Here is a 12,879-nt window from a genome sequence, read left to right as displayed (position 1 = left end):
TGTCAGGCTGCCGACAGGCAGGTTTAACTCCCTGCAAGCCCAGTGGTATTTGATAGCACAGCAAAGGAACCCTAAAGCTAAACACACAGCAGCCTTGGGAGTTAGCAATGGGAAGGGAGACGTAGGCTGACCTCAGGTTAATGTGCAAGGCTGGAAAAAAAATATCTCTACAAAATTACCATGAGCTGAATGTGGTGGTGCATACCTTTAATCACAGCACTTGGGAAGCAGAAGGCAAGCTGATCTCTGTGAGTTCAGGGGCCAGCCTGGGCCTGCACAGTGCTTTCAGGCCCCAAAGGCCTGAGAGGGAGAGAGGGAGGGAGGGAGGAGGGAGGAGGGAGGAGGAGGGAGGAGGAGGGAGGGAGGAGGGAGGGAGAGAGAGGAGACACAGACACAGACAGAGAGATGGAGACAGAGAGAGACAGAGAGAATATTGGGACACACAAAGAGAGAATATAAATGAGAAAGAATTACTATAACAAATAACTTACCCTGTACTTTCTGACAAAGGGAGATGCTATGGGACAAGGGTCCAAGCAGATGGGTACATTGATTAGCGAGGTGACCATGTACAAGCACCGCCAATAAGCCCTGTGCTTTTCCCCTAGCTCCTGCCCTTGCGATAATTCTGCCTCAGTCCTCCCCTATGTATGATAGCTGTAATGTAATGGGTAAAAGTGCTCTGTGAGATGAGTCAGCATAGACCATAGGACAGTAGCCAAGAAGCATGCATTCAGTGAAAACAGACAACGCAAGGGGTTCAGAATAGCTGATGTAGCCCTCAAGTGAGAGACAACCATTCCCAAGGAGCTTGAGCATTAACTGATGATTTGTTTGAGACGCCATATCCTGTTTGAAACTGGAGCCTCAGGTTAATTCATGGCCCACACTTGTGTGGTAGATCAGTAAGCACTGTTTCTCTTTGTTAGACCCAGGAATGACTTAAAACCTTCCCAGAGATACAGTGACTTAGCCCACACCTTTGAAGCTGTTCTTCAGATGACTTCCCGCATTGTATTACTGTCGCTTGTCTAGACTCAATTCTCTACACAGAAGGTGAGGAAAACTGGATACATTTTAACATACAGTGGGGTTGCAGAAACCACATAAACTTATATTTTAAAAAAATCTTTAAATAGTTACCTAAAAGTCTGAAGCTATAGTTCAATGATAGTCTACTGGGCATGCTCTAGAATACATGTGTTTAATACTCAGTAAAACACACACACACACACACATACACACACACACACACACACACACACACACACACACACACACACACACACTGTTAAGATTCAATAGCCTGTTAAAATAAGCTATTCTCAGCACTTGAAGCAGTGATGATCTCTTTTGGTTCTTGCACTAGTGAACTCACTATAGTTGTGTTTACCTGAACAAGACCTGCATATATTCTTTTTGTAAGTTTGTTTGTTTAGTTGGGGACAGGATTCCAATAAGTTGCCCAGGATGGCCTTGAACTTAAAATTCATCTGATTCAGCTACAGAGTGTCTGGGATTATAGGCCCGTGTCACTTATACAAGCTAAAACTTTACATCGGAATCCTAGACATTGTTTCCGTGCATGAGAAGCAATGTTCCGAGAGACCATATTGAGGGTTACAACTAACTAGACAAGAGGATATAGTCCATCCTTTGCCAGCTGACATTAGAATATCCTCCTACAATCTGAGGGCTGATAACATCTTTGTATAATATTAACATCAACTTTAAATGAAAGAAAACATTTGGAAACCCTTGCTTGGGTAGGGTACAAGATATATCCCGGAGACATTGCTCTCACCGTGTTTAAAGCAACCAAGCTCATTATGGGGTTAGGGGGCTAGCTCCATTGATAAAATGCTTGCTGCGTATAGGTGATGACCCAAATTTGGTCCCCAGAATTCACATAGAAAAGCCAGCTGTGGTAGCAGCACCAGGGTGGGTGTGATGGGGGACACTGGAGTTCACTGGCCAGCCTGTTTATCCTCATTGATAAACTAGGAGCTCCAGACCAACGAGAGGACCGCAGGGTCCTAAGGATCAAGGTTGAGAATACCCAGGGAGCAACCCACAAGGTTTAATTCCGGCCTCTATGGGCGCTTTCCCAAACCTGCACACTTAGAAACAAACAAAAATCAAATACACAATGGAAGACAAGGAACATGATTCCTCACATACAGTAAAAGCCAGTCTTTAAAACCTATCGGTGAAGTTGGATTTTCATGAGACAACTTAGAAAACTCACACACTCATTTAAAAAAAAAATAGGTTTTCAATAATGAAACCAATATAAACCTCGTAGAAGAAGTGTGTAAATTTTAACAGAAAGTAAAAAAACAGAAGCTATGAAGGGGATCGAGACCCCATATGTACAACAATGCCAAGCAACCAGAGCTTCCAGGGACTAAGCCACTACCCAAAGACTATATACATGGACTGACCCTGGACTCTGACCTCATAGGTAGCAATGAATATCCTAGTAAGAGCACCAGTGGAAGGGGAAGCCCTGGGTCCTGCTAAGACTGAACCCCCAGTGAACTAGACTGTTGGGGGGAGGGCAATGGGGGAAGGTGGGGAGGAACACCCATAAAGAAGGGAGGAGGGGGGGGATGTTTGCCCGGAAACCAGGAAAGAGAATAACACTCCAAATGTAATAAGAAATACTCAAGTTAATAAAAAAAAAAAAAAAAAAAAAAAAAACAAAACAAAAAAAAAAAAAAAAACAGAAGCTAAAAAAAAGCCAGTTATCTACCTAAGATTATATGATTATATTGGGTGCCCTTGGCAGACGCTGACCCCCCTGCTTCAGAGGGCAGTTGGTAGGTTCCAGTCTCCTCTGTGGTTTTCTAGCTTAAGAAGCTGCGAATTTTATAACCATGCACTCTGCGGTCAGAACTGCAGAGCGCTGTGTCTGAAGGCAGGTGGCTCTTGTGTTAAAGGTAGACATTAAGCAGTTACTATTAAGGACCTGGAAGTATTTAACGGAGTGGCTTGCCAGCTGTAAATTAGAGACTCAATCCCAGTTGGCTGGAAAGTTCTCTGGACTAAGTCCAGTTAAGTAGACTGAATCACTGGCGGTCTTTCCAAATTTGCACATTAAACAGCCAGGTCGTTCAGCCCGCCAGGCAACGCTGGCGGTTCAGAAGTGGCATTGCCTTAATGTGCTGAGCTGCCATCAAGGCACGGATGCAAAACCTATGGGATCAGGAGAGTGGCAGTGTCAGCCACCCCAATCCCAGGCTAAGAAAAGCAATTCATTGTTGACAGTCATGGAGAAGGTCTTTAAATAGCTGTGAATGACTGTCAGTATCATTTTCAGGAGGTCTGTTGTCTGAGGTTCAATACCCCCAGCATTCAAAGAAGAAGTGGGCCCTTGAAAATCTCTCCAAGAGATTCACAGAGCCTAGGTGCCCTTAACGGGATTGTCACGGTCACATTGAAACCCTTGGGTATCAATGACAAGGTCACCAAGCTGAGGGCTGTGGTCTCCCTCGATGAGGAAAGAAATTGTTAATCAAATGATCATTGTGGGTTTTAAAGTTTTCAAGTTGTTTCTTTCAATTAATTAAGTTTGGTCTGAGCTGCCTTCACAGCCATGGGACCTAAATGGTAGCGGAAAACCTTGTGAGCTCAAAAGGAGCCCTGCATTTGGTTTGATGGAGTGCTGAGCTCTTACTAAATCCAGGGACCTTGGATTTTTCTTTTGCTCTGGGATCACAGATTCTCAAAAGTGAAATTGAGTTCTTCACCAAACTTAGGTTTTTGGAAATAGGAAGAGCCTATAGAGATTACCTTAGACCAAGTTCACTGTCTGTTTCCAGAGTACATTTTGAAGCCACAAATGTAAGAAGGGAGTTTCCTTCCTCCACGTGTTCCATTTTCTGCCATCCGCCTCCTCCATGTAGAATAAAGAAAAGGGCAGGCAGTGCCTTAAGGTCATTCATTGTGTGCTTGGAGTTTATGTGGTCTGCCCTGCTCCCTGTAGAAGTCATTTCTTCTCTCAGAAGGCTTTTAAGAGCTCACGTTGAAGTATCCAGCATGCTCTCCTCTGGTTTATGTATTTGCTTTTAACATACATGACTGCTCATATAACAGCATGTGGATTTATAGCTACGTAGACAGCAAGGTCGAGCCTTAGGTTTTTAAACTTGGGGTGCTTTTAATTCACTTAATGCCTTTGTAAAAACACACTCACGTGTTCCACAAATAAATACAAAGAATGTGTCTTCTGTGTTAGTGTCTATAAAACTAATAGAATGTATACAGTGGGTCATTATAGGGGTTTTTGACTTACTGATTTAAGGTTGCATGTTTTCTGTGAAATTCTTCAATACATTGTGCCTTTTTAATCTTTCTTTCTTTTTCCCTTTCGTGCTTGTTTGGATCCTGTGCGTTAAGTGTTCTTTACAGCTTTTAAATGTCCTATTCAGAGTTCTCTTGGCTGAAATATTTTACTTTTTCTAAGGACCTTTCCATATTTTCCATTAAGTGAGAAAGAAGGGGAGATGGGAAATGTTTTCTTTGTCTCTTCACGGGGACTCTAAAGCCTCAGAAAAGTTTAAGCCCCCTTCTGTTCATTTTGACAGAGCTCAAGTCCTCAGCAGGGTAGTTTGATAATTAAGTCTGGGCTTCACGGTATACACCTGGCATTCAAGAGGCAGAGGCAGAAGCAGGAGGATCATGAATTTGGGAAGGCTCTGCTATGTAGTTCCGGTTCTAGTTCTTAAAAACAAAACATGTGCAGCCCTGGGGAACCAGATTCAGGAGGATCAGAGGTTCTAGGCCAGCCTCAGTGAGCTCAATGCCAAGGCAAATGACTTGAAAGTATTGTTCAATAACTAAATAAGTAAATACGTGGGAGTTGGAAGAGTCAAGAGTCTATGGTGGCTCCATGATCCCGTGTTGTCTTACAAACTTAAAAGGATGGGCTGATATCTCATGAGGAGGAGAAGGGCCAAGTGAAGAGTAGCCTTTATGCATACAGGAAAAGAGGTTGTATCTAATGTTGAACTTGAACGAACCTCCCAAATACTCAGATTCAGAGGCTGAATGAACAGTGTGGAGGCCAAATGTGGAGGCCAGTGATTCGGGATTTCATAGGGAATGGCTACCACTCGTCACTCAGGATAGGTTGGAATTGGCCCGACTTAAGTGTGAAGTTACTAATGACCTGGGCCATGTTCAAAAGCTTCCGGAGCAAACCAGTGATTAAGCCACAGCAATGTTCCGCCATGGTTTCTACTTCAGTTCCTTCTTAAGCTCCTGCTCTGACCCTCTCAATGATGGACGCATGGACGTGTAAGGCAAACTGCTTGGAAAACCAAGTTGCTTTTGGTCGTGATGTTGATCACAGCAACAGAAAGGCAAACTGGAATGTGATGGGGGAGAGGTCTGAGACAGGGGCCAGGCAGAACAGCACAGAGATGTCGGGGAGAAGTGGGCTCCAGAGACAGAAACAGACTTCTGAGGGACATGGAATAAGTTTCTTCCTGCGAGCAGTGTTGGTTAGGTTGAATGATTGGCTGAGATGGCAGCCTGGAAAATGTGGGCATCTTGGTTGGTTGGTGCTTCGTGTAGAGGAAGCTTTTCTTTTCAGTCGTAACCTTTCAGTGTTGCTGGGAAACCATGTGTTTACGTGAGCTCCGGAAGTGTATCTAAAAAGTGAAAGTAACAGATACGTTGTATGCTCAATGGAAACTTGTTAAACCGTGTTCCCCCTTTAGATTGAGTTGGGGGGAAGGGCAGGCAGGATGGTCTCAAACTCTGTAGCCAAGGACGACCATGAACTTCCTGAGCGTCCTACTTTCACCTCCCAAGTGCTGGTATTGCATGGGCCTTGTTACTGTGGTCCTGGGCTTGAACCCAGGGTTTTATGGATGCTAGACAAAGGCTCTTCCATTGTTCTGCAGCCCTAGCCTCGTTTGCTTGCTTGCTTACTTTCCCACTGCTGCAGGGGAACACAGAGGTTTGTACTTGTAAAGCTCTCTACCACACCAGGGATCTAAAGTCCAAACCCTTGTTAACCCCCAAGTCACCAAAGTGTTCACCCTCGCAGTTTAAATAAAAGAGAAAGGCAAGAACTAACATTATTTTGTGTCCCTATTTTAAGCTGGGTCTTTTCTTTGTATTTTCATAGAAGTCCATTCACCGAGCAGTAAAACTCAGCAGTTAGTTTGGATAAAGGTATAGGCAGTCCTTGAAAGTGGAGAAAAGTCAGCACATTTTTTTCTCTAGAGCACACAGGCGTGGGCCCCTGCTATGTGCAGCTGAGTCTGACTCCACCGTACCATGGCATCACCCTGCCGAGGCCTTCCTCGGCTTGCCATAGCTCTTCTGCCTCTCACAGGTCCCCTGTTGCTCAGAGACAGTGGCAACCAAGAGTGTTAAGACGTTGTCACCCTGCTTTAGCTGAGGAGCAGGTGGGATGAAATGTCCCTGAAGAGCAACATCACCTCCTGAGCTAGCTTCATTCCTGTTGCTGGGATAAACACACTGTGAAAAAGTAACTTAGGGAGGAGAGTTTGTTCTAAGTCACAGGTCAAGATTGCAGCCCTTCCTTGGGTTAAAAATCAAGACAGGAAGCTGAAGCGATGTCATATCCACAGTCAAGAGCAGAGAAAGAATGAATGCATCCTGCCTAGAGCTTAGCTAACATTGTCTATTCTTATACAGTCAAGGACCCCACGCCAGCCAATGGAGCTCTCTACTTTTAAGCTGGGTCTTTTTCTATATCAGTTAGCACACTCAAAATAAAGCCCCCTATCCAAATACACACACACACACACACACACACACACTCACACACTCTCTCTCTCTCTCTCTCTGTCTCTCTCTCTCTCATACACACACATACATATATAAACTTACATACACACAAATATACATGCATACACACACATACACACATATATACATATATACACATATGCTCCCCACACATACACATACATATCCGCACATTTACATACATACATACACACACATATATATATACATTTACATATACACAAATACACATGCATACACACATACACACACATATATACATATATACACATACGCCCACACACACATATACACATACATATACACAAACACACACATATACATAAACACACATATATACATACACATACATACACATACACACAAACATACCCCACACACATATATATACATACACGTATATATCCACACATTTACATATACACAAAAACACACATATACACACATACATACACATACATATACATAGACATACCCCGCACATATATACACACATATACATACATATATACATATACATACATATCTACACATTTACATAATACAAATATACAAACATATATATATATATATACAAACATATATATATATACACAAATAGACAGACAGACAGACAGACATGCACACAGGCCAACCTGGTCCAGACAGTCCCTCACTAAAACTAGAACCTCTTTACAGGTGTTTCTGGGTTGTGCTGAGTACACAAAACATAACCATCACAGTTTCAGAGTCTAGATCTGTTCTTCCAATTCTTCGGTGCTCTTCCAATTTGACTGTGACTTGTCTGAATTTATTTAATCTGACACCAGAAAATTAGCAGAAACACAGCAAAAAGGGTAAACAAGGGGAGCAGAACTTTTTCATTGGTAACTGGTGAGAATATGATGTTTGTTCATGCTAATGTTTCTTCCTGTTGTGTTGTGTATTAGTTTCGTTTCTAATAAAATATGGCAATGGGGGTAACCCAGATCCATCTGCTAACGTGACTCTGCCTAGAAGACTCCATGATTGGTTGGTTATAGTACCACGTGGTGTTCACGCCATGCTCCCTTCAGTGGTAGACAACACTTCTGGGGGCATTTAAGCTAACAGCAATATGAAACCCATGTGGCAGCACCCTAAAGAGCAGTGTGGTCCAGTGGTCCAGTACCACCCAGCCAACTTTAATTGAGGTGGGATCCCAACAGACAGACACCAGGGGTTCCTATTTTTAACTGTCTGCAGCCTTTGCTTCTGGAGTGTGGGTGCCCAGTTCTGGTGGTAAAGAATTTTCCACAAGACTCATGGGGTAGGAGCAAACCAGTTATTTATATTCATGAATTGAGCTTGAGAGAGAGAGAGAGAGAAAGGAATGGCTTAAAAGAGAGGACACCCAGAGAGTGTTTGCCCACATCAAAAAGGAGGTTATGGACAGCATTGGAAAAGCATGGTTTCTTTCTTTCTTTTTTTTTTTTTTGCAGATTTTATTTAAATATAGACATTTGCATGATCTTATACACATTCATTGTAGGGCTGTTTGGAGGAATGTTCTGAGATAATGTAGAGAAAACACTGGCAAGGACCTGATAACCAAGGAGACCCACGGGCCACAGCTCACCAGGAATCACAGCTTATGTGTGAGGTCACATCAGACCTGGGTCCTAGCCCTTTTTTAGGTTAAATCCCTTATACCACATCCATATATTGACTCTTTTAGGATTTATTTTAAATTAAGATGATATGTGTGAATATGTTTGTGATTGTGTGTGTGACTGTGTGCTCTTGTGTATATGTTTCCATGTGCGTATGTTTGTGTGCATGTCTGTGTCTTCGCCTGTGCATTTTTGTGTGCACGCACATGAATCCAGGTGTCTAAGCAAGCCAGAAGTGTGTGTTGGTTCCCTTGAAGCTACAGTTAGTTACAAGCAGTTGTGGGCCACCCAGCAAGGATGCTGGGGACTAAGTCAGGGTCTGGTGCATATGTTTCTAACCACTGAGCATTCTCTCCAGTCCCTGTGATTGCTCCATTTAGATATAGTGTGTAGATAGTTTCTCTTTGCAAACTACTTTCGAAAAGTCTGTTGGAACCCTACTTGGACTGTATAGTAGGGGCTAGCCACTCTGACTGGGATATGCTATAACTTGGAGGCATACTTATTCTCCGCTGAGCTTCAATCATAAAAATTTATGAGTCAGTTTACAATCAGTTTAGAGACACTCTCACCGATACTAAGTATTAGCCATGGAACACTAGTGTGTGTGTTTTGTTTAAGGTTGAGATCCAATGATATGACATTTCTTTATTTGTGTGTGTGTGTGTGTGTGTGTGTGTGTGTGTGTGTGTGTGTATACATGCATTCTCACATGGATGTGAGTGGTGCAAGTCCAAGAATAACTTTGTCGGATTCTGTTCTCTCCCTTTACCATCGTACATCTCCCAGAATGCATTTAGCCCCCCCCCCCAGGATGGTGCCTGTAGCCGCTGAGCCATCCTGCTGACCTGCTGACCTGCTGACCTACTTGTCTCCATTTTAAAGGCTCCTTGGCTTTCTTGATATTGATATCTTTACTTTCACGTGATTACAGAAAGCATCAAATTGGGTTTTTCAGCATCCGGTTTTGATCCTAGGAAGGTTAATGGTTTAAAGTGTCATGGAGAGCCTTTATATAAATTAACATGTAACATTCTTGGGAACAAGAAATGGCCTGATTTTAAGGCCAAAATGGCCAATGGAATCTCTACAGATCCTGGGTCTGGCTGGTATGCTGATCTCTTAAGTTTTATCTCACCTCCCGCAGATTCTGACCCAAGGCAAGAACCCGGGGATCACTTGGAAGTACGCACTTCCCAAGGTCGTGAATGTAACTCAGCCAGCGGCCAAGAGACACCACCACACCTGGCGTACAGTGCAGTCTGACTGCTCGGTCACCTGCGGCGGAGGTAACTGGCTTCCTAACTCTGCTTCCCGGATGATCTCTGCCTACAGGTGTCATCCAGTCTACGGAAGGACACCAGGGACTCTCGGGAAACATCGGGCAGTTTAAATCCAGGTCTCTAGGAAACAAACTGTTTTAGCTGAGGGATGCAGCTGACTGTCAGTCATAAAGGGAGAGGCATTTGAATCATGTCTCGGATACTGTTTCAAGGGGAAAAAAATGAAAACCAAGGAACGATTCAAAGCCAAGCGGTGCTCCCTATCTGAGGAGCTAAACCTGAGTATTTACAAAGAAATGTGAGGCCCTGGTGAGAGATTTTGACTCCCGGGAATCAGGCTGTATGGTTCCCCTGAAACAAATATTCTTGTAATCCAGTCATGAACTGGTCACTGTGAATGGATATCCAGAGTTTAACTTTTTAGGTATATTTGCATCACCTCATGGTGAAGCAAGATATTAGGGTTTTCACATATCACTTACTAGTGGCTTGATTATTCTGGGTGGGAGTGTTTCACCTATCTGTGCGTATGTGTACTACATGTGGGCAGCGCCCACAGAGGGCAGGAGAGGACATCAGAACTCCCTGGAACTGGCATTGCAGATGGCCATGGATGCTGGGAATCAAACCCTGGCCCTCTAGAGGCAAGAGGCAAGGTTTAAGCCATCTCTCCAGCCATCTCACTGGTGTTTTATTGATATAAATATTTTCCATTTAGACCTTTAAAATTTATGTCAAGGCTTCCTAGGACGTTTCATTTTATGGTCACTCTGTTTCCAATACTATTTATTCACTTGATGGCTCTAGAATCCACTTGAAGATTAAAAGCATGTATTAGAATTACTAAAGTATACAGTCGATTATCTTGAGGATAAATGGAATTCCAGTGGGCTGAAATTGTATCCAAGGGAGTCATTTTCACAAAGCACGTGGATCCCGTGTCTTAAATAGGTTACCAGAACACTGATTGACCCCAAAGCAAGCCGGGAAGCTAGACAGAATGGATCGTCTGCGTTTCTCCCCGTGTTAACTTCTGGCATTTTACTCCAGGTTACATAAGCATCAAGGCCATTTGCTTACGAGATCAAAACACCCAAGTCAATTCCTCATTCTGCAGTGTAAGAACCAAGCCAGCAACGGAACCCAAGCTATGCAACGCTTTCTCCTGCCCAGCCTAGTAAGTCATCTGCAAATGCCTCCTTGTATGCGTTCTCCCACAACTCGGCTACCGGCAAGACGTAATGCAAAGCACTGGCCGTACTCCTGTTTGGAAGGGATTCAGAAAGAAGCACAATATTTAATATAAGAATCTGGAAAAGAAAATATGGTTGAAGTTGAATCATGAGACCTAGGAATATGAATCTGTGAATGTCTCATTCACTTATGTTTTGTTATGGAAGCTTGGTAGAAAAAAGGTGGTTTTTCTTCCCCTCCTGTCAGTAGTAAGAATTGGACCTAGGGTCTCATGCTTACCAAGCAAGATAACTGAGCCATAGCCGCAGCCCACCCAACCCCCCTTTTTAACTTGTGATTGACCACCCTCTTTCCAGAATGGAACGAAGCAGCCATTTAACTGACACACAATCTTATATTAGTTCAGTGTGAGCATTGCTTAACTTTTACATAGGTCATCCAACAACGCAGAATAATGACACTAATGCAGCCCATGAAACCAAAAAATGCAAATCGCACAGTAGTAAGAGGCAAGCTGGAGGGGTGACGGCCAAGTGGGGATTCCTCCAGAAATGGCTGTGCCTCAGAAGCATTCAGGGGGATTGTTCTCACACTCATTTTAGCCATGCCAGTGTTGGAAGATGAATCTAAGTAAGCTTCCTGGCCAAGTGGAACCCCTTCTTAGGTGGTTTATCTTAAGCCAAATATTCTCATATAAAGCAGGAGTGAAGTCACCAGGGGTGACACATGATTTCAATAAGTGACACTGTCTTGTGTGTCTGCATGCTCACGCATGTGTACACATGCACACTAATATATATTTATGTGCAAAAACGAATATTTCATTTTCTCATAATTGTCTGGGGTTTCAGGTACCCACCAATCCTGCATGCCCACGTTCTCTCAGATTCTGAAGCTAACCATGACTACAAAGAGAAGAGGGCCTGGGGAAGGGGGCTTCTGTGGATTTTCCAAAACATAAAACAGTCCCTTGGTGGCCCTAGGATACATTTAACAGAAAATGTTCTTGACTATCCTGGGTTTGTCTGGGTTTTAGGGGAAGTAGATATAGCCTGTGTACTAACGTTTACATACAGAGTCATGACACTGATTGGCAAGATGATAGCTTCTGATTTCAGGACTTCCTCCTAGTGCCAGTTAGACCGCCTAGCAAAAGAAAGGGACTCTTGATACATAAGTCTTTGTAAGGAGCATGCTGAGGTCATCTAGAACTTCTAGACTCTCCTGAAACCTGTGAGGTTCCGTGAAAAACAAGCTTGTTACCCAGAATCAGAGCAACCCCTTGCATAGACTGCAGAGGGAAGCTGATGTCATGGGTGGCCTCCTCTACCCTCTCTCTTTGTTCTCTGCCCTTACTCAGTGTCAATATATTCAATTAGGAGAACTGCTCTTCCCCAAGCATAGATTAGAAAGAAGGGTCTGGACTCTGAGAAGCGTGGGGACAAAGGAACCACCTGATCAGACTCTGTTACTTTTTCTACATCAAGCATATCATGGGGACTCACTGTACGTCAGGCTCTGAGATGAGCAGTGTGGTGTGGGGGTAACAGGATATGGTCCCAATCATCAGCAACAACTTTCCATGGTGGACAGAAATGATGGATAAGCACAGAAGGACTGAGATGCACAGTCCTGTGCTAGAAAATGCTAGGCAGTAAGGGATGAAATGGACAACCTGGAGTCCGTGCCCGGGGCGAACATAACAGTTGAAAATGTAGCCTGGGAGTCAAACATGGAAGGCCAGACGCACCACCCAAACGTGCCCATGTGACGCTCTTTCCAGAGCATGTACAACCCATCCTATTTGTCACAAAAGGAAAGCAACTTGGATTTAACAGAAAAATACCATTTGTGTAGGCAAATGGCAAAACTAGCAATTTCATACTATTTTTTAAAAGATATTGTAAGGTACAAAAATTATGTAAATATGAGGAAATATTTTATTAGATACATTGTCATTGACTTAAAATAGGCTGGTGTGG

The 12,879-nt window shown here is 43.4% G+C and overlaps 1 protein-coding gene across 1 annotated transcript in view; it reads left to right on the top strand.

Moving 5' to 3' along the window:
* The window catches only part of Adamts18 (ADAM metallopeptidase with thrombospondin type 1 motif 18), a 144,847-nt gene that overhangs the window by 119,892 nt on the left and 12,076 nt on the right, over positions 1–12,879 (top strand). Inside the window, exons 17-18 of the mRNA XM_032887990.1 lie at positions 9,568–9,709; positions 10,754–10,880. Of these exons, the coding sequence (XP_032743881.1) occupies positions 9,568–9,709; positions 10,754–10,880 (269 nt within the window). The remainder of the gene's footprint in view (positions 1–9,567; positions 9,710–10,753; positions 10,881–12,879) is intronic.

Source organism: Rattus rattus, chromosome 17 (genome assembly GCF_011064425.1).
Source record: "Rattus rattus isolate New Zealand chromosome 17, Rrattus_CSIRO_v1, whole genome shotgun sequence".
NCBI classification, from domain to species: domain Eukaryota; kingdom Metazoa; phylum Chordata; class Mammalia; order Rodentia; family Muridae; genus Rattus; species Rattus rattus.
The sequence above is the reverse complement of the archived record's forward strand: the minus strand, read 5'-3'. Positions and strand labels throughout refer to the sequence as shown.